Source organism: Danio rerio, chromosome 2 (genome assembly GCF_052040795.2).
Source record: "Danio rerio strain M-AB ecotype USA chromosome 2, GRCz13ab, whole genome shotgun sequence".
Classification (NCBI taxonomy): domain Eukaryota; kingdom Metazoa; phylum Chordata; class Actinopteri; order Cypriniformes; family Danionidae; genus Danio; species Danio rerio.
In genome coordinates, this window is record NC_141022.1 from 41,467,501 (window position 1) to 41,490,462 (window position 22,962).

The window sequence follows — 22,962 nt, forward strand, 5'->3', positions numbered from 1 at the left end:
TTTCATGCAGTTTTCCTTGTGTAACTGTATATTATACTATATTATTTTATTATATTACTATATATAATGTTATATATTGAAGTGCCTTATAAAAACAACAAGATATTATCATTTCAAAGCAAAGTGGAGCTGCAATGTTTACTAGATTCAAGGTTGAAGTCCGTCTGTGGAGTAGTTTGCATTTGACAGACCTTTGTTTAGTTTTCATGCAAACACTGCAGTTGTTCGTACACGTGACACCTCATAAAATGAGATATAACTAATTCAGAGAAATGACATGTTTTTATATTCAAAATATTGGTACGTAAAAGTTTGTTTTTACTGTAAAGTTATAACACACCTTTCACAACTAAATATGAAAAGTAATTTGTCAGTAATTGACACAGGCCATGTTTCTCATGTTTGTAATTGTGATGCAAAATGTAATTGTTTTCTGTCCCACCCCCAAACTCCATTCAGATGAGTGTGTGTCCACTGAGAGGATCAGCAGCGATCTGCAGGAATCCAAAAGAGAGGAGGGGCTTTCCCCATCTGAAAGTCTCTGCAAGGAGCCTCCAGAAGCAGTGGATTTACAATGCATGGTTGACCTTCCATGCACAATCCTCAAAGAAACCGTAGGTGGCGCTCATCTGTAGCTTTCTTGAGTTTTGTCAACTAAATTCTCAACAAGATACCCTTGATGGTCATTCTACACTTTGATTATTGTATATATTTTTATGCCTTAAATTTAAAAACTGCTGTCAAATGTTTAGAGGTAATATATTTACTTTAGGTAGTTAATGAAGAGTTCATGTATAAATAACTTATCCCAGTTCTCTGATGGATAAAATGCACCATATAAGCTTAAATGGACTCTTGGACAAGATGAGCACTGTTTTGATTGGAGGTAGAAATAAATGGGTACAATTATACATTTCAATGAAGAAAAAGAAATATAGGGGTGACACGGTGGCTCAGTGGTTAGCACTGTCGCCTCACAGCAACAAGGTCACTGGTTTGAGTCCAGGCTGGGCCAGTTGGCATTACTGTGTGTATTTTGCAGGTTTTCCCCACAGTCCAAAGACATGCACTATATGTGAATTGAATAAACTAAACTAGCTGTAGTGTATAAGTGTGAATGTGAGAGTGTATAGGTGTTTCCCAGTACTGGGTTGCAGCTCGAAGGGCATTCGCTTTGTAAAATGCTGGATAAGTTGGTTGTTCATTCTGCTGTGGCGACCCCTGATGAATAAAGGGAAAATGAATAAAACATAAATTTATTTAGGCGAAAGTTCGCAACATAAAAATAGTTTCGGGTGCTGCTCTTGAGGCTACTGGCAGACTTGCGGTTTGCTGTTTGGTCACCTTGTGGAGTTTTAAATGATTTTTATTATGTTTTTAGTTTCTTTTTAAAGTGAAGATGATACATCTGTGGAAAATCGCTCTTTTGTGTTAAGTGTTGGTGGTTATTGTGTTAAGTGTGTCATTTTTCTTTTGTGAAGCACCACCATGTCACTTTGAATTGCCCCAAGTAGGGTTGTAATGATACCATTAATTAATATCACGATACTATTCCATCTAAAGTGTTGCGATACTGTACTTCAGTGTTGGGCAGTTGCTTTACTACATTTTTCAGTAGCGTGGCGGTAGCATCACTATTTTCTAAATCAAATGCCTTTTTTAGTAGCAAAGCAATTTATTATTTTTTTATCAAGTAGTGGGGTAGTGTTCATTTACCAATTACGGATCAATAAGCCATGGCACAGATATTCACAGAGCTGTGAGACCGGTGTCTAGCAGATGAAAGTAAATCCATACAATATTGAGAATAACAATTTCCTCTTCTTGTTTTACCGTGGTTGACAACAATCTTTTTGGTGCATTACCGCCACCTCTCGCTCTGGTTGGTGACGTTGCCAACCAAATTTGCTTGATTGAAAGGTGACTGAGGGAGAGAGAGGAGTTATATATAGTTTACTGTAGTAAAGGCTGAAATATACTATGGTAATTACTATAAGTTCATGATGGTTACTTATGATATTTATTTAGTGTAATTTAATAATGAATTTATGTAAATATACAATGCAATGCTCATTCCTAAATATTTGGCTTTACTATAAATTACTATCGTATTTTAAATGTGTAACACCTGGTTGTATTGGATTTTTTTATTTTTGCTGTTATATATTTTGTTTCTGTTTAGTGCAGCATATTTATTGCTGTAAATAACTGAACAAGTATGCCTCTTATGTTTCATTGACAGTTTTATTGATCAAGATATGATTAACTTGGATTGAAGTTGCTTCGATTCAAAAATGAAAAATTGAAAAATAGCTTAGATGTAGCTAAGCTACTTTTGCTAAGTAGCTTCTACATTTCCCAGGGGGTAGCTTTTAGTGTAGTTAAGCTACATTTTGAGTAGCTAATAGCTTGCCCAACACTGCTGTAGTTCATAACTCAAATACATGAGATAAAGAAAAATGTCAGAAATACTATATTTTATTTGTTATAATAGACCTTACCTGAATTGAATTAATAATTCCCCTATTATTGAAAAAAAGTGTTTGCACGTCTCTTCACCTAAAGTGTATTTGTACCAACAAAACAATACATGAAATTAAAGATACAAATGATACCAAACGAAATTTGTTACAAAAAGAGCATTTTTCCAACAAACTTAGGCTGTATGAAGTGGTCAAAATTGTTTCAATGTTTCCTGTTGCTATTTTAGGCTTTACGTCTCTTTTTTTGTCTTATCAGGTAAGAATCCAAAGTAATTCAAAATTTCCCTTTGCGAGTTGTTCTTTTTAAGAGATTGTCACAGTTGTTGTGGCTATACAATCATATTGACAGGAGCAGAAATAAACAAATTCAGATTCAAACTGAAGCATCAGAAAATATTCAATAGGCTACCATAAAAGCTACGAATTCTACTGTTTTGCAACCTTAAAAGGCCCCATAGACTATTCAAATAAAATGGGTGATTGCTGCACAAATGTGTGAGCATTTTATTGAATTTTCCACATGCAACATTATGTATTGTAAACAGACCATTAATGACGACACTGCCATTTACAAACTACAGTGGCAGCTTCAGTATTTTGGAGCCATAGTATCACGATACTACCATAATACTGTTAAACCGTGCAACCCTAGCCCCAATGGGATTAATAAAGCTTTAAACTAAAATTGAATACAAATTTTTTAATGTCTGCTACTTTAATCTTACTAAGTCATGTGTGCTTTTTGTGTTGCAGGGGATTGGTGTAGGGAGAGGAAACCTAATTCCTGACGCACCGTGGACAGATGATCTAAAGAAAACAGAGACCATTCAGGAAAATGGTATGAAAATCACACACCAGCCTTCTTTATAATCTTTTAGATTTAACTGTTCAAACATTCCCAACAGTATTATAATGCATGAAATCAATACTATGTTTTCTGAACTTAAGTAGCATATATTTCTGTGTGCTGTTACTTGTATTAAGATTTATACTGGTGCTGTAAATTCTCTAAAAATGCTTGTATTTTAAAATTGTTGAAACTGCTTAAAATGTATCAGCTGCTTTCATAATTTGGCACTAAATAGGCAATAGTAATTCATTTTAAATAAAAAAAAAATGGGTTTGCTTTTGCATAAATGAAATGAAGTCTGAGCATGTGACTGGTAGTGTGTGCTTCCTGTCCCCTTATTGTTTTTTGCTTAAACTGTGGCAGAGGTCAAATGCATGGTGATTCCTGCCTTATGAGTGAACAGTGCATGAAATTAAAATAAACATAAATTTAAGACATATAAAGCTGATGAAACTACAGTTCTCTGTGTGTGTGTGTGTGTGTGTGTGTGTGTGTGTGTGTGTGTGTGTGTGTGTGTGTGTGTGTGTGTGTGTGTGTGTGTGTGTGTGTGTGTGTGTGTGTGTGTGTGTGTGTGTGTGTGTGTGTGTGTGTGTGTGTGTGTGAATGTAAATATGTAATTTGCCTCACTTGTGCTATAAAAGTTTGAAAATACAGCTTGAAAGTGCTTTAATTTGAATTTTTGAAAAAGTGTAAGAACCCTGTATATAATGTTAGTAGAGGCAAGCAAACAAAACATGCACACACACACAACTTCGACGGGTGGGTATTTGTATAGCAAATTTCACACACGCTGATTCAATTTACCTTAAATAATTTGTTTAAGCCTGACATTTATAATGAATGTTGTTTCTAGCACATGCCACTCAAACATTTCTTTCCTATTTCTGTTCTGAAAACATTCATATTTAATGCATTTTTATTTTTGTGTTCCTTCTTTAGTTTATAATATCACCACTATTCTGTATTCTGTACACCAATATTCATTATTCCTGCATGGCATGATGAAATGTAACTTCTGGTCATAGGTACATGACACTTAACACAGGTGAAATGAAATGTTTTGCTCTTGTCCACTTTTCAACTCTTTCCAGAGGTAGTCAGGAACACAGGAGTTTTTAATACCTTAAATGCTTATGTGTTCAGCCACAGTAGAGCGTAATAGGATATGTTTTAAGACATTGCACCATAACAAGTATATACTTTTCATATAAAACAACCAGAGTACAATCAAAATTGTATATTGTAATGAAAATGCACATCGCTCTACAAAACCAGGTGGAAACAGCGTCTTATGGTATTGTGTGACTATTTTCTTTTAATAATCGCCATGAAATTAGGGGTAGGAGCTATAGGGGTGTGAACATGACTACCAGTATTATGGTGTATATTTTGCTATATCATGGATATGGTTATCCTTTGTAAATTCCAATTTTTCATTTTTTATGAATTCACTTAATCTTTGTGATGAAAATAACAAAAAAAAAATCACTTCGAAGTTCGGGCCATTTTATTTTTTTATTTATTTTTTTTTATGAATAAAATATATATATATATATATATATATATATATATATATATATATATATATATATATATATATACACAAAATGAAAAAAGTTAGTATAACATAACAAAATGTTATTTTTGGCAATCATTGAACAATATGCAATAACATTTTACAGTGAAAAAATGTGTTGGAAGAATATAATAATTGTCAGTTTAATCACTGATGCAGCTGGATTACCTTCCATTGGATGCACCTGTCCATCGGGCTGAAGCTGTTATCAGTTTGTCTAAATAACCTTGCTTGGTGTTTTTTTTTTTTTCAAGTTTATTTTGGGTAGAAACTGTGATCTTGTCAAGTGTAAACAAATATTCAGCAGATATTGACAAATATATATTTTGCACTGTCTCTCAGCAAAAGTAAACATAATGCAGTTGATGCATTCTTGAAATATGGCCGACCAAGGACCGTTTACTCTGCCAGTTAAATGTGTTCCAATTTCAATTTTGTTTGCTCATGTGACGGATCGGCTGTGTTCTATGACCATGTAAACACGAAAAAACGCATGCATTCACATATTCAGAGATTGGTTTCAGACCTCTGTCATACGTGGAAATAAATCAGATGTAAATCCAGTATGTGACGATGTGACTATCATGTACACAGGCAGATCGGATTTATTGAGGCATTTCATTATGTACGTCATTAAACTTGCGACAATGTGGTACTTCTCTGCGGTTTAATGATGTAGAAGGAAGAGTGTGTGTGCTCATCCTAAAATTTCAGACCCACTGCTCCTTATTAAACCCTGCCACAATATGCTCCCACCAGACCTGAGATCTCTCTCATACCCACGAATTCCTCCGAATGGTGGAGGACACCATATATAGACTATAGGCGCATGCAGCGATGACGGCCCTTTCCTTCCTCCTCTGCCTCAATGGTTTTAAAGTTGGGCAAACTTTGCTTATTACACAGAGCTAAAACCGAGACAATTTCTTCCATCGTGACCAGTGTGGTGCAGATGCTAGATCACGCTTTTACTCTTGTGCAATGTCATGAATTGTTTGTCAAGTTTAAACACACAAATCAGATATGGGTCACAATTAAAAGGACGTGTAAACGGACAGGCCAAAAAATCAGATATAGGCAACAAATCAGAATTAGGCATCAAGACCTGACAGTGTAAACTCCGTTTTTGATGACGCAGTCAAAAAGCAGCCATAACTTACCCTGCTCTAACCTCTGTTTGAGGAAACAACAGTCCAGTAATCTGCTTACAGTGGTATGACGTTAAACAATGTGTCTTAATTTTAAATAAGGTTTGCTAAACTTTTGGGAGGTGTAAAGCAATCTAATACAGATATCATCTGAACAATAAGAAATATTGTGATATGAATTTTTGCTCTCCTACATAAACCATAGTTGTTTTTCTCAGACTATCCAGTTGTTGATGCTCTAAAAAAATGAGTGTATCATGCTGAAATATCTGAAAGCTTTAAGTGTCTTCTGTGCTCTTTCAGGTCTTCGAGGACTTTCTCTTGAGGAACCGTCTGCACACTCTATAGTGGATCCAGACTCTCATCTGTTCAGCTCTGTTTTAGACAGCATTCCCATTGCTGACCTTTCCACTGACACTTTGAGCCAATGGGACCTTAGCCTTGTGGATGTCAATCCTTTGCCCTCACTTGAAAAACCTGAAGCTCCTCATACCAGCGAAACGTCATTGGAGGACACTGAGCTCAGCCAGGCCTCGGCCAGCAGTGCCGCGAGTGGAAAGAAGGTGCGTTTCCAGCTCACCCAAACACCTTTCGACTGCAAACTTTTAAGGCCCTGTTCTGTGCAGCTTGTGAACCTTCTGATGGTGTCCAGCGCGCACAAGGCAAACGGTTCCAGCAAAAAATGCTTCTCCGCACCCAAAGATCTACGGTCGCATCAGGGGGTCCATACGGGACGCAGACTATGCTGCTTTAAAGAGTGCGGAAACGGCATTTGGCGCCTGCAGGGCGTCCTCGCTCATGGACATTCTCACGCCTGCAAGATCTGCGGCAAGAAGTTCAAACGCAAAAAGATGCTCAAGCGGCACGAGCGGTTCCACACAGGAGAAAAGCCGTATTCATGCAGGAGGTGTAAAAAGACGTTTGCCCTGCGGAAGAGTCTACGAAGGCACGAACGTTTCCACACGGGAGAAAGGCCCCACACTTGCCCCCACTGCAGGAAAGCTTTCCGCCTCAAGAACAATCTGAAGGCTCATCTGCGCTTCCACACCGGTGAAAAGCCCTACATTTGCAACCTCTGCTCCAAGGGTTTCAGGATCCGCAAGAATCTGGAGAAGCACAGACTCCTTCACTCAGCGCCGGTTAACTTTCGAACTCTTCAATAGCAGAAGGGTCACGTGATCACATTTCTACCTCGCATCAGAACCACTGGATCCCAAACAGCACAGAGTTTAAAGCACTGGCGATTAGGTGACTTATTTAGTGTGTTTCCACTTTTTGTCTTCAGGAGTGTTTGTGGAGAGTTGCTCCTCACACCGTCTATGCTAGTTGTGAGTTGTTCATGTCTTTTGAAGAATTGTTTCATGTCACTAAGCATTAAGTGTCCAGGGCATTAAAGAGCCCATCCTGCAGTTCACCGCAAACAGACTTGACTGATTTCTGCTCGATGTAAATATTCTGTAATAATCGTAGCTCTAGAATGCTTTTTTAAACTTTACAACTTTTATAATCTGGACCTTTTAACATGTCTGTCTGGCTCTTGCAACATGGTTTACATGTTGTTGAACACTGGAGATGGTTGAGATTTGGCTTTGTATGTCTTTTGTATGTACTTTGAAGAGATTCTTAAATTGGACTTTTTTTTAGCACGCTTTCATTTCTCAAAACAAAAAGAGAAAAGTGCTTTTCGTAACTCTTTTCAAACATTATATACTCATTATTATAGCTTTTACATGCGTTTTCTAACTGTTGTTTCTGTGTTTGGACCAAGCAGCTTTTTTTAATCTCAAGTTTTCAAAGATTATTTGTTCTATCCTTTGTGTTTCTTATAATCCATCTATGCTTTCTTGATTACATGCTTTAGTTTGATATAAAGAAAAACCTTAGTGACAGATTTGTGGATTTATAGCATGTGAGTTTATAAAGAAGAAAAAAGCATTTATTATATACATCCTGTTTTGCCATTCCACATAGCCATTATGAAAAGACAAGTTTTTTTTTTCTTTCTAATAAACGAATAACCATATGGTTCGTAATGTTCACTGGGCTCATTTTTTATTTTAAATGAAGGTTTTTATTTATATTTACTATTTTTAAAAAAAAAATATTTTTAATGATAGATTTGAGAAATTAAGCGATAAAACAAGCGATTCCAAACTTTAGAATATAGAATAAACGGTGATGCACATTCAATCTTCCATAATAAAGCTCTGGAATTCACTCTTTGCCATTTAAAGGGCATTAGAATTTTCTGCTTTGAACACAATGAAGCTGTTTTTTTTTTGTCTGTGCCCTTAATTCTTGTTCTCCCCGCCCACCTTTCCCACCGTGTCTTTCAGAGTATGCCTCAATCTCCGCTGTATCAGATAAACAGCACAGTGAGACATGAAGCAGATCTCATGTAGTGTTTGTGAGATACTACAGTAACAACTTTCCCAATGATTATTTGATGTGTTCGTTGTGTAGTTTATTCAAGCCTGCAACGATGAGTCACACAATGTCGTAACAGAGTTTACGCTCACACACACACACACAGTGCAAGCGTTTAACTTTGCAGTGTTTTGCACAACAAATGTAACAGGATACATGTTAATATCCACTGCTGTAAGGATATGTTAGGTTAATGAACAAAATAAACCTTATTTAACGTCCATAAACCAGGATTAAAGCATCTTTTATAATTGTACTGACACACGACTGTGGTGATGACCGTAAAATCGCTGTAATGATTATAGACATGCATGGTTTTAAACTTGTAAAACCCATTCTTGATCACATTTGATGATGATTGATGATCAGAGAGCTGAACACATCTTTTTTTTCCAGGTGTCTTTGCCCGAAACGTTTTGTTGATATGAATATACACGTTACTACGGAGACATGTTAATACGCAGCTGTCAATCAATCCGGTGGGCGGGAAAACCGCCCTCCTATGTCACGATGTGGCAGGCCTCAAAATGGAAGTGATTTGGATTATAATTTAACGTCAAGAAATTAAAAAAAAATAAAAATAAAAGAGAGCCTTCTTGTCTTTATATCACCCCAATATCACTGTAGACACACTATACCTGCACCGTTCTGTCCAAACTGCTTACCAAAGATGTTTTTCATCATACGTGCCCTTTAAATCAGGCATTGTAATAGAAAAAATGTAAACGAACTCATTGACGCCATGTAAATATAATTTCTTAACTAAAATGACTGCATATTTATATATATATACTATTTGAGATAAATTTCTGAAAAAAAAAAGTTTATTTTTATCATCATCATACATTTGTTTAAATGATCAACAGAAAGTCAGCTGTAATCACATCTACCAGTAGGGGAACATCTGCAGTTCATCCTTTTACTGACAAAAAACAAATCAGTCACAATAAGATGGTGTAATCAGCAATGATTTCTGAAACTTGGTCCATTATGGCTGCCATTTATTAATACTTGAGTACTTTCTGTAATACAATATATAAAAAAGTCAGCAAAACAAATTCCCCATAACTAAGGCAAGATCAAAGACACTGTCAGCACATGAAATAAAGATTTGAAGAATGATTGCTTTACTGTTTGAGGCTCACTAATACCGTTATCATCAAAATGACTGCATTAGAAAATAATATAACAGTTCAGAGTTTTCTCAGGTTAACACAAATAACAAGCAGCATACATACAAATCTAAATGAAGGATGATCTTCACTGTGTTCTGAGGTTTAGCAGTGAAGAGAAAGTGTTCAGACTGTGGTTCGGGGTATTCGTCAACAGCTCTGTTTATGACCGTGATTTTTTTTTCAATTGTCTTTTCATGCTTTCAATATTTACAACACAAACACTAAACCTTCACTAGCAATTCCAGTAAAACATCGTCATGTTAACTTGTAAAAGACACGTCCAGGCACAATCAGAGCCAGTATCAGTGGGATTTTGCTTGGTTTATTTGACAGCAGCTGAGGTCTGGTTCTTGATTGAACACCAGGCCATGAAAACATCTCTGTGAAAACAGTATACACTTACGGTTAGCAAAATTAAACTGACCACACAGAAAAGAAAAAAAAAAAAACAACTGGGAAAAAACGATTATGCTTCTACAGCAGTGGTCTCGATCTCAATTCCTGAAGGGCACAGCTCATTGCAGCTCCAACCACCTCCAACTCACACCTGCTTAATAGTCTCTAGTAGTCTTGATGAGTTGAGTTGGATCAGCTGTGTTTGATTAGGGTTGGAGTAAAACTGTGCAGAGCTGCGGCCCTCCAGGAATCCAGTTCGAGACCGGTGATATTCAATATATCTGCAGTCCTCACCTGCAGTGTGTGGCCACACATTCATTGCTGCAGTATTCTTTATCCCAGTCTCGACTCTCCACAGCTGGGTTTGTGCATCCGGCTCGGACACACAGATTAGCAGAAGCAGTTGAAGAGGAGGCAGCAGGAGCCACGCTGACCTCCATCTCCATCTGAAAAACAAGCCCAGAGATTAACGCTGTGATGCATATCCATCTGTATCTGATCTTATCATGTCATCAAGTTCAATTAGTAAACAGTAGCAATAACACGGTTTTACACTGTTGATGAAACTAATCTTCAGTTAACTTTCTTTAATTGGATCTCTGACTCTTCTACATCTGACAGACTGGCCATTTTTTGGTTAAATGCTGTCGGTTTACCAAAAATCTTGGTGCTTGTTTTTATTGCGGACATGTTTGGACTTCCATCACATGATAGCATTTATTTCATATATTTAATAATAGATTAATTATTGTGTAAATAACTCTGTGTGTGTTAGATGGTAAAGGTGAGGGCCGATGTCCTGCATATTTTAGTTCCAACCCCAATTAAACACACCTGAACCAGCTAATAAAGCTCTTTCTAGGTATACTACAAACTTCCAGGCAGGTGTGTTGAAGCAAGTTGGAGCTAAAGGATGCAGGACACCGACCCTCCAGGACTGAGTTTGGACACCCCTGGTATAGCTGATTTATGTATTGTGCATGTAGAGCTGCAGTACATAATTGTCATCTGATTAGCATGCTAAGCTAACTGAGGGTAGTATAATAAAAAAGAAAACAACACTGCAAAAGGTGAAGCAGAGGACTTCCTTACTATTAGTAGGCCTATTGTAACATTGCTGCCTTGTTTTTCTTGTGTAGATGAGTGTTTTGTACACGGTTATGGATATATAAGATTTTTAAAACATAATGATAATAATAAGTGGTCTTATAACTTTATTCAATAAATGTTGGTCTAGTTTTAACTTGCTAGCAGTGGAAGTAGCCACACTGCAAGCTCAATAATGTACATCCAGCTACTAAATTTCCTTTACTCAAGAGACACTTTTAAACCTAAATGGTGTAGATGGTGTAAAACATTCATATAGCTTAGTATGACAATATTTTCTAAGATAATATCATGCCGATACACTTACAGTCATGACGCTCTAGCGCCAGTACTTTGATTTTATTATTCGAACGAATAATATAATTCCATAACGGTCCGCTAGATGGTGCCATTGAGTTTTTTTCTGGTGAGCAGAGCAACCTTCAGCATGCATGCAGTAAAATTGGATGGCAGCATCACAGAAAGGTGTACACAACGTTAATGGCAGGTTTTCATTAAAGTGTTTGTCTGCTTGACAATCCCCTTTTCCACTGCATGTGTATATAGCAGAATATTGCTATACATTTGAAAAATCCTAAATAATATTATATCAGGACAAGTATTATAATATTGTATCGTTTCCCACCCCCAGAATAAACAATAGCTGTTTTATTGTTACAGGGACAGTTCACCCAAAAATGAGAATTCTATCATTTATTCACCTTCTACTTGTTCCAAACCAGTTAGTGTTTTTTCTTCTTCTGTTGAACATGAAAGCAGATATCTTGATAAATGTTGGAAAGCAGCAGCCACTTCCTACTATTGATGTCAATGTGTGTTTTTTGTGTTTAAAGGGGTGGTCCAGAGTGTATTTCTAAGGCTTGGTTGTGTTTATAAGATGCAAAGCAATGTGTGCTCATGCTTCACATGTTGAAAATCACGCTATTTTTTCATATACCTTACTTTGATTATATACAGCTACTCAGCTAACATGAAAACAACTGTCATATTTCCTAGTTACTATCCCTCAATAGGCTCTAATTGGTCATCTAACATGGGCCCAATCCCAATTCTATTTTTGTACCCCTAAAAAATTACCCCTAAGAATTGGGACACTACAGCACCTGCACACACCATCATACGTCATCACAATCTCTTGCTTCATATGAGATCAGACGATCGGGACTGCTGTAGTTATTCCAGTTGTGTTCTTTTTGGTATTTATCTTCAGGAAATCACTCAAGTCATATATTATTTTATCATAACGATATAATGTGGCAATAAGATCATAACTATACTGTGTATTTACACCGTAGCCATATTCATCTATGCAGACACACTAAATCAACATTATAGCAGACAAGTTCATTCCCAACCACTAGACTTATCTGACAGGGGATTCGAGTGTCATCGAGAGTCAGAATGTTGTGTAACTGCTATACAGGAATTATGATTAGGAATAATAGATAGCGAAATTAGCAGTTTTTATTTTAGTGTTTTTGTTTTTTAAACCATGACGGTAAAACACAAATGCTGTTATGAATATATTAAAACGTGCTTGTTTGTTGTAAAAATTCGTAATAACGACAAAATAAATACTAATTTGTGGATCACCTGACTACTGGTGCAGCTATACTGCTGTTGCGGCTGGTGTATTCTGGGAAATTTTCTTACCCCTTGGTTTCGAGTGTGGTCCTGAAAAATCTCATTTTGAAGGGGTATCAAGCCCTTCCCCTGAGCCCTACGCTATTAAGCTAAAGAGAATTGGGACACCCCTACCCATTCACCTGAATGCGCAAAAGAAGGGGTAAGGGGAAGGGTTAAGGGGGAGAATTGGAATTGGGCCATAATGTGCTGTGACTCGCAGATCGACTCCATGTCAACAGGAAAAGCGTCACACTTCTATTAGCACACGCTGTGCCTTTGCTGTGTAAATACTGTCAGACAGAGTAGCTGTTAGCCGTATCAGTTTCAGCCTGAACAAACTTTACATACATTTAGGTTATAAGCATGTTTAAGCAATATAAAACGTTCTCATATCTTTTGTGAGTTTGTTATTTGAGATGTAGAACACAGGGAAAGCGTCTGCATAGAGAGACACTTCAGTGCTGATTAAGGTTGTGGGTGTTCACAGCATTTTGACGGATAAATATGAATTTGTAGTTTAATTTTTAGCGGTGCCAAACAGCATTTCCTGTTGTTTATATCCTTGTTTAAGCCCTTGCTTCAACATACTGTTAACGCTAGACACTATGTCATAGATCAATTTTAACAAATAAAAATACTTACAGGTTGTGGCTCACAATCCACAGCTTCTTCTATAATGGTTGGATCTGCTCCTCCTTTGAGGAAATTTTAGCCGAATCCAGCACTGAACTGTGAGAGATTCTGGATGCTCTCCCTTGTCAAATGCTAGCTATATCTTTATCATAATTCCCTGGAACATAATTAAAATTAAATTGTAAGCACTTCTCTCTTTGTGCCATGCCCTTTGGAAGCTCAAATACAGAAACAGAAGATGCTCTGTGGAAATAGCAGCATTTGCATGGCATTTTAGCCTTCTCTGCTATAACATTACAGCGCCTCCGACCATGCCCCTTCACTGTGCAGGGTGTATGTGCCTAACCTGAAGCGTTTGTGATCTCACTAACCCAGATGTATTGTTTGTAGTCCCCAAACTTTTGCTGTAGGCTTTGCTAAGCTAACTCTGTAAAAGCCAACATCTCCCTTTGCATTGAACTTTGAGCGCATTACATTTAGAGATGTTGTTTATGTTCACACAGCGACATTACACATCAACCAAAGCTTAAAATATTATATGATAGTGGACCACCCCTTTAATAGTGCATAAATGGAGGACATTTTCATTTGTGTGTGAACCATCCCTTTAAATATGGGAAAGCAAACCTCTTCGGGCTCCTCTGTCACAGCCTCATCTGTCCCGGTGTGCAGCTCCTCTCTGGGTTCCTCCACTTGCACCTCAACGGGAGCAGGATCATCTGCGGCTGAGATGCTGGATGCGGAAATCACAGGAGTGGCGCTCGCTGCTGTAGTAACAATAATCGGAGTAGACAGGTCAGAGTGTATTGAAGCGGGCACGATCTTTATCTGGAGAGGTGGAGGTGGAGTAACGGTGATGCCCACAGAACTGCCTGCTCCTCCACGGGGTTTGGCCTGAAGAGGCGGAGGGGCTTGTGTTTGCACCATCTGCTGCAGGCGGGGTGGAGGCGGTGTGCCCTGCATCTGCTGCAGAGGTGGCGGCTGCCGTCCAGGCTGTACGGCTCGCACACCAGCTGGAATCACCGTGACCATGGATGTTGGGATCTGGTGGAGCTGAGCGCCTCCTTGAAGCATCTGCTTAGAGATGATGATTTTGGTCACCGTGGGCGTCGGGGCGGGGCTTGGTGCTGGAGCTTGACCAATGGCCACAGGTAGAGAGCCAGTGCGGGAGCGAGTGGTGACCTGAGGCAGATCCAGGATGATATTGGAGGCGCATATGTTGGTGATTGTGTTCTGTTCAGTGATGGGGGTCAGCCGAGGACGGATGGGGGCAGCAGGAGGAGTGTGGATGGGGGCAGGAGATGGCATAGAGGGAGGAGTGGCAGGAGCGCTGTCTTCAAGCTCAGAAGATGACTGGATGAAAGACGTTGAAAAAATAAGTAATATCAGATAAATGTGCAAATCAGAAACTGACAGGCTAGAAATTAGACACTCACTTTCGAGAGCTGACTTGCTCTGTAGGCCGCTAACGCTTTCAAATAGTCTTTCTTAGCTGCCTCTGTTTTCCTCTTGTAAACCTGCGAAAATTAATAAAATGAAAATTAAAAATGACACAAACTCTTAAATGGTACAACAAAGGCTTTTACACCATGTGCCTTACATCATTTAGTAAAGTGACATAAACCACTAATGACATTAAAAATGCTGTATGTAAGGTTTTGATTTTTTTTAAATTATAAAAATACCATAACACATCTGCAGATATTTAAGAAACATGCTAATGCCGAGTTGCATGATTTTAGCCCTGATTTTGACTCGCCAACAGGTTTTGTGAAATCGCCGACAAATGCCTTGTAACAATCACAGAGTAGGAACTATCGAAGACAAGATCTGAGAGAATTGCAGACGAGTCGCTGACACCCGTGAGATATTTGACATGCTAAATACATGGAGCTATCGGTAATCTATAATCAAGCCGTGTGAAATGTGTTCTGATTGAAAATAACATCCGCGATCACCTACAGCCAATGAGAGAGCAGCATCCACTAGTATGGGTATCTGAGGGTCAGTGAGAGGTTGGGGGAGAAGTTAAAAGCACTTATTTTCCATCTATTTGGACCCAACAAATAGAGGAAAACTCGTAGAAATTTGGAATAGCACATATATAATAGCAAATTTCCTTCAAAAGTCATGTGAGCAAAATAAGTACATTTTCTACCCCACTAAAGGCGTCTTTCTCTTTTGATCTAGTTATCGACTATAGATATACTACTTAACTTGATCTCGCGTGTTTGGTTGTGAAATGTAGTTTGCAGACCAAGACAAAAGTTGCCGCCGATTCTCCTATTGTAAAGTCATGTGGTTTGAAACCCCCTGTCGCCGATCCATCCTGCTGAGTAAACAGCACTGACAGAATGCTGCCCCTGATAGTCATGCAATGTGAAAACATCCATGATGCGACTACTTTAAAAAAATCATGCAAATCTGTACTCTGCATAAGTGAACGCTTGTTATTCATGCAAATCTGAACTCTGCATAAGTGAACACTTGTTGATCTGAAAAAAAAAAGAATTCAAGTCTGTTATTCTCCTTTGAAAATGTGCGCTCCATGTCGGAATGTCTCTCTTAGTTTTGGTCTCAATAACCAGCCCACTGCCAGTTTACCCAATCATATTTCAGCACACCAGGCTGCCTTGGTGGAAAACACCCCATATTTCTTTTCAGTTTTGAAGGCTGCCTCAGTGTATGCAGGCGCAGCTAAAATTGCAACCTCCGGAAGACAGCAGTAGCCTCCGAAATGAGATACAAGAGTCATAAAAATCTATGAGATTTTATTTTGCAAACAATTGAAAGTTTCCCAACATAACCATCAGCTGTTTAGCTTACAGGGAGCACATTTACATAAACACCAATACTCCAATGTTAATACGATTAAGTCAATACTCTAAGAGTCTACCATGTAAACAGAAATTTTTGATTACCTTATTCTTCTGACTAAAGCAAGAATCAAACTATACAGTAATCGCATTGCAAAGATGTGAAGTATCTGTAATTTAGGGGCATTATTGAAGTGCAGTACAGACATATAAACACTTTAATCAAATTATTACTGTTTTGAAGTACTTTTCACTACATTTTGCGACAGGATGCACACATGGTAGTTGTCAGGCATTTGACGACAAACAAATGAAAAGTTAGTGTATGAAATGGCAGAGGTGGCCTGTTACTTGAGAATTTGTATCCGCTGTCATTTGTTTGCATGCATAGTGTGAGAAATTAACTGCAGTTGAACTTAAACTGAAATTAATAACAAAACATCCAAAATCACATATGGTGCCAGTGCTTCCCACAGGTTTGAAATATACTTGTGGTTATAGCCAGATTGAAACACACCATTTACCCACATCAAATAAATAGTTAACTATATTCAACAAACAAAACAATTTAATTTTTAACAATAAGTGTATTTATTATGACACTGTTATACATGGTTTCTTTTCAATGGGTTAAAGTTAAAAAAAGACTATTCAGGAGCCATGTGCACCCACTGACAGGTAAAATCTGCTTCTTCCTCTCAAGTTTAAAGCAAACTTGCAGGTCAAAGCATTTTTGATATGCATATAAAATACGCAATATATTGACATAATTAAATTAATAAAATATACAGCAAATGAGGAATAAAAAAGGAATAAAAACGGACAGTATCTCTAAAAATGACCATAATTACAAGATTAAAACGTGTAGATTATTTAAATAAGGCAGATGCGTTGAATAACCATTACTAATGTTGTACATATATTTTGCAGCCAGTTTAGATTAGAGAATGAATTGTTTAATGTTTCTCTTGCTCTAGCAACTGCGCTGTCAGCTGTGACGCCAAGCGAAAGTAAGCTTAAATAAAAATGTAATGCAAAAACGCATAATGACAGCTTTAAAAAGTGATAGCAAAAGCTGAATCCCAGACATTTTAGCAGCTTTAGAAACAGGGGGCAGGCAAAAGTCCAAAAAAAAAGCACGTCTCAGTGGGTCTGCAGAGCACATGAAACTGTCTGTGGGAGTGTTGACAGTTCAACATAATTTTCACATACTTAATCGATTGCAGATGTTTGGTTATGTTGGGATGAAACAAAAAGTGTAAAATTATGATAATAATACTAAAAAATTGTGTCAATTGGGCAGCTGTTAATATACCTGGGCGACCCGCCTGAGCAAAGTCTATGAGTGGGAAGCACTGGGTGCCATGATGAACGCGAACTTATGTAAAACGCTGAATGAAATTAGTGTTGAATGTTGATGTATAGACGTTTAAGGAACTCTATACTATAACGTAAAACAGGATCATAAAAGGAACATTCAAAAAGCAGCTAATGTTAAACACCTTACTCTTATTATTGTCTTATTCAGATTAAGGCAAATAATTAGATTACTGATGTCCATGCAAACATAGTCAGGATAAGGGTCGATCTTCAGCAATGGTCGTAACTTATTGTTATCATTAATCTGGCAACCTGCGTGTACGTCATGTTGTTATTGGAGGAACCATGTAAAAAAATGCAATACCTGATTGCATTCTGCATCTTTAAGCCTGGTACATGAACAGAAGAGCATTATTAAGGACTTCATACCTGTTTTTGCTCCTCTCCCAGGCTGTCCCACATGGAGGCCACTATCTTAGACACCTCTCCAAATGTGGCATTGGGGTTCTGGCCTTTAATGGCAGCCTGTGTGTCTCTGAAGAACAAAGCATAGGCTGACACTGGTTTCTGTGGCTCATTAGGATCTTTTTTCTTCTTTCCCTTTTTGACCCCGAGTGATGCTCCTGTGTCCACTGTGGCCACTGGCACCATGGATGGCTTACCACCCACCCTCCTCACCACAGGTGGAGGAACAGATATCTGGGCTGGACTGGGCTCAGAGGCAGCGAAAGAGTCTACCAGCATGGTTTTCTGAGAAAGAAACCGGGAGATGTTGCAAGATGAAAAAATAATGAAAATGTGCCACCAAAACAAGCTTATATCTCAAAAACTCACTTGTCTGAAATCCTCCATGTCTTCATCCTGCAGTGATCCAGAAGGGGACGGTGTGGTTGACAGCGGTTGGTCTGGTGATTTTGACACAGATCCTCCACCAAGGCTGAGCCCTAACTGGGCACTTAGATCTGAGTGATCTATGGTGGTGAGCTGGTTGTGTCCTAAGAGGCTGTGGCTCATTTCGTTTATTGGAACATCAATAGTCATGGAGGAGGAACTAGCGAAATGAGAGCCAACAGAATGGCCAAGATCCTAAAAAAAAAGGGGAAAGAGAAAGATTCATGATCTGAAAGTGCAATCTACACTCTAGATCTAATTACATTAACAGCCATTTAAAAGGTCATTTGTAAAAGCAAGAAGTATGGAGGCAATAATACACATCTCTCATTTGAAAATAAAAGCATTCTCAGGATATTTAAAACTGTTATACAGTTTTATATGATTTGGTCTAAAACTAAAATCTCGATTAATTGAATAATTTAACTCGATTATGATTAATGAACAATTATTTAATTTCTTTTGTTTTTGCCCTCATAGTTAACAAGTTACATAAAGTGACAGGTTTTGTGACAAGCTTTGTACAGTAACGTGTAGCTATAACAGTTGTGATGTGTAATTACTTTTTTTTGTATGTGAAGGCTGTGCCGGACCGTACATGTGCTCTTGGCAGAAGCATAATATCAAAATAATGCAAGTAGTGCAAATCATAATACAATAAGTATAAATCAGCCCAGAATGGAGTCATTTGACTCCACAAATGGTAGGAAAAGTAATTGAAAAAAAAATGTATCTGAAAAAATTTGATTGATTATAAATTGTGAATATCGATTTTGATTACTTTTAAATTACCATAAAATGCAATGTCAGATCTTACTAATATCATACAGCACTAGTTTGAAAATAATTTTATGTCAAGAAAGAAATTTTTAGAAATACTCATTCATGCATGCACTTAAAAACGACTACTGAACAAGTAGGATTGGGTCATAGGGCATGTTACAAGATTTGTGCCTAAATTCACTGTAAACCAGGGGTGCCCTAACTTTCTTACGAAGGGCCAAAAACCAAACTTGATTAGGGTGCTGGGCCGAAGCTAAATATACCAAACTGTATTACATTAAAGTTGGCATGGTAACTAATAATATTTAAAAATAGAAAGAAAAAAATACTTTAATTGTATTTGTATTTATTTATCTGACAACAACCCCAATCAATCTAATAAATGGATTTCTTTCCAAATAGAGCTATTCAAGCCATCTGGTGAAAATGTATTCAAATCGCAATAAATATTGCAGGAAAAAAATATCACAATGTCAGATCTTTTCAATATCATGCAGCCCTATCTAGCATTTTATAATCCTTTAGAAACAAGTGCTGGATTTCCTTTAGCAAACATGATGCAGACACTGCTGCCACTGCTAGAAAGAGAAAAGCTTACCACACCCAGAGTTGAGCTCAGCAGTGCACTTCCGCCCTGCTGGTTCATCACACCCAAAGTCAGGTGCTCCATACCCTGAGATGAGGGATTCATGAAGGTGGAGGCAAAAGATGGATCATTTCCCCCAACTACAGTATTACTGGCAAGAACACTTCCAACTCCAGCACCCCTTGAGCTCTCAGCCTGTTCGGCCAGCTCTCCAAAATGTGCCTCCACATCCTCTATGGTGAGAGCAGAGTCTGGATCCAAGGAGATTGGGATTTCGAACTCTTCATCACCCAGACAGGGTGTATAGAATGTTTTCTGAAATAAAAAATAAAGACATAAGAGCAATTCCAGCGCTATGGATGCGACATTTGCAGTAAAATCTCAGAACATAAATTCACAGAGAAATTATATATTAACTTTATATTGAAACATCTGTTTATATTTTCCAAAACAACTCACCACAGAGTTATGGGATCAGAAAAATATCAATCTGTAAACATTTGTTTATTTTATATGAGGAAAATAAACATAAGTGATGGATGTGACCAAAAGTTTACAGTATGCAACGTACTTTGTACAAGTTCTGTGAATTAAATTGGACAATCTAAAAGAAATAATGATAACCAAAACAATAAATGTTTGCTCTCTATAGAACAAAAATGACTGATTTTAGTTTATATTTTCACATTTATAAGGAAAAATCTTTGTTATGGATGTGACATCTCTTGCCACTTGTGTGACTTTGGTAAATCAAATATAATTGTTTGAAAATATTGACAGAGACATCTTTGAGTATTTTTGCAGTCCTGTTGAATACAAGCCTAGACAAAAAAAAAAAACCTAGAAAGGGTTTCGCTATGTTGGTGAAAACCTAATTTTTTTTATGGCAAGGTTGAAATTTGCATAAAAATTTTCAGAAATAAAATATAAAAACATGTATATAAAAAAAATACACAAGATGTCCCATTATAGTGCCTGCATCAAACTTGATTTATTAAAGATATCAAAACATATTACACTTAAATGTCTACTTTAATATTAGGAAGATCTTTCGGAAAATTAAATCTTAAAATATGAGTGAAATGATGTCTCAAAATCATCACATTGATTTCATAAAAATTAAACAACATACTTTTTCAAATTTGTGACAATTAAAAATATATAAAATGACAAGAGATATAATTTTTTAACATTGCAAACTTTTTTTTTAATTTTGGGTAAAAAACTAAAAAGTGTAAAGGAGAGACAGTAATTATAAATGCATGTTGGGGCTGCTGTGTGATCATTATTAGACTTTTAATATTTTACCAAGTTATAAATATAAGTCTTGTTATAAATATTCCTGACAAGCATTTATTTTAACACAAACTATTGATGTGCTAACGTTTTATATGGTGTATTTTATAAAACAAGGTAAAAAGATTTATAGTCATCTTTTGATCACAAAATTTAAATAAATCCAGAGACACTTTAGTCACTAATGGAAACAAATTAATCTATATAACATTATATTGCATGCTTTGACGCTGTAAAGCTTAAAATAATACATTTAGTCAATTTAAGCTAGCTCAGAAAACAGTCCAAAAAGAAGCACTACCTCAAGAAAATGATGACCAGGTCCACTGGTGGTCAGGTATGAATCACTGCCACCTGCAAACTAATAAACGGATGTTAAAAGGTGCAATAACCACATGCAAACGCGTTTTATTTTATAGTTACGTTGAACTGAATAAATATATATATATATATATATATATATATATATATATATATATATATATATATATATATATATATATATATATATATATATACACAAAGCAGCCAGACTTACCTTGTTTACTGAATCATATCCATTGTAGGACGAGTTGTCCATAAACTCGGAATCAACATGTTGACCGGTCCCGTCAGAGAGTTCCGTGTAAAAATTCAGATCCATGAGGATACTATAAATACTAGATAAATATATAAATAATGTCTGTTGGGTTTCTTGATATGAGGAACGAGTGGGCTGCTAATATTCCAAAAGCAACAGACTAAAGCAACCAAAAATACAAATAATGAATGGGAAATAATGCTATTCAGCAAAAGAAAAGAGACAAGCAACACAGCATCTTGTTGTATTGTTCGGCATAAGGTTTGTGCTGCTCGACTGAATAACGTCAATAAACTTCATTAGACGATCCACAGAGCAGCGTTAATACAACCAGAGCCGTTAAAAGCGTTTATGATGAGTGGTAGGTGTAGGCTTACCAATTTAGCCACTAACAAATTGAGCTAACGTTAACTGGCTAATTCGTGCTAGTTCGCAGAAGCGCTGCTGTTAAACCCCAACATGAGGTTTCATTCATAACACAGGCCTCGAGGGCAGAGAATTCGCCTGTTCGCTGAATGTAAAATCCAACATTCCATTAAATAACACTATAAACTGTACACTTTTAATATATACTCAGATTAAACAAACAAAGTTTGCCTAGAGAGTCTCACTAGCATGGATAGCTTCTGCCAGTGCTAAAATGGACCGATTCGATCGGTACTCTGCTATGTTTGTCTGTTTGCAACTTGCAAGTCTTATTAATCGCACTCCGGTCATAAGTTCCTTTGTGTCCAAATCCTGAAAACCTTCTCCTGGCAGTATTTAACACGACCCGCGCGGTTCCTGTAATGTGGAGCATTTTTTTCTCTTTTAACTCCCCACACTTTATGTAATTCATTCAATTGTCACGGCCACCATCACTTTTTTACTTTGTCACTGTGATCATTACAACTCACAAGGCTGGCGTTACTTTTCTCAGCGAACTTCAAGCAGGACCAGTCACAGTCAGTGTTGTCAACCATCTTTAAGAGGTTGGTTAGTTCTTTAATTGTAAAAACAAACGTTTTAAACAACAGCAATTATGGCCTTATGCGTTGATGAGTTTGAAACGAATAAATTCATGTAGTTTCTCAATCTCCCCAAGCCATTACAACATAATATCTTGTTTTGTTTTAATTATGTCTATTTAATTATGTCTATTTCATAAATTTACATTTTTGTTTGTGTTATCTGGATATTTTTAATTTCATTAAGATGTTAACTGATGTCTATATTTGCAAACAATATAAATAAAAAACAGGCATCGTAATTTTTTCTATTATTAAACAT

At 37.1% G+C, this 22,962-nt stretch overlaps 2 protein-coding genes across 4 annotated transcripts in view; one reads left to right on the forward strand and one right to left on the reverse strand.

Moving 5' to 3' along the window:
• Nucleotides 1–8,103, forward strand: part of si:rp71-1g18.1 — an 8,946-nt gene extending 843 nt beyond the window's left edge. Inside the window, exons 2-5 of one of the 2 annotated variants that reach the window (XM_087239622.1) lie at nucleotides 460–614; nucleotides 3,237–3,321; nucleotides 6,361–6,620; nucleotides 6,684–8,094. In XM_087239622.1, the coding sequence (XP_087095748.1) occupies nucleotides 460–614; nucleotides 3,237–3,321; nucleotides 6,361–6,620; nucleotides 6,684–7,220 (1,037 nt within the window). In that variant the 3' untranslated portion in view covers nucleotides 7,221–8,094. 2 annotated transcript variants of the gene reach the window in all.
• A 1,196-nt stretch (nucleotides 8,104–9,299) lies between these two features.
• On the reverse strand, nucleotides 9,300–22,345 carry tox4a (TOX high mobility group box family member 4 a). 2 transcript variants are annotated; one of them, NM_001441644.1, is given in 9 exon segments: nucleotides 9,300–10,039; nucleotides 10,350–10,501; nucleotides 14,049–14,774; nucleotides 14,858–14,938; nucleotides 17,987–18,307; nucleotides 18,392–18,643; nucleotides 19,830–20,132; nucleotides 21,415–21,474; nucleotides 21,652–22,345. In NM_001441644.1, coding segments are annotated over 9 exon segments (2,058 nt in total). In that variant the 5' UTR covers nucleotides 21,757–22,345; the 3' UTR covers nucleotides 9,300–9,981.
• Between the last annotated feature and the right edge of the window lie 617 nt (nucleotides 22,346–22,962).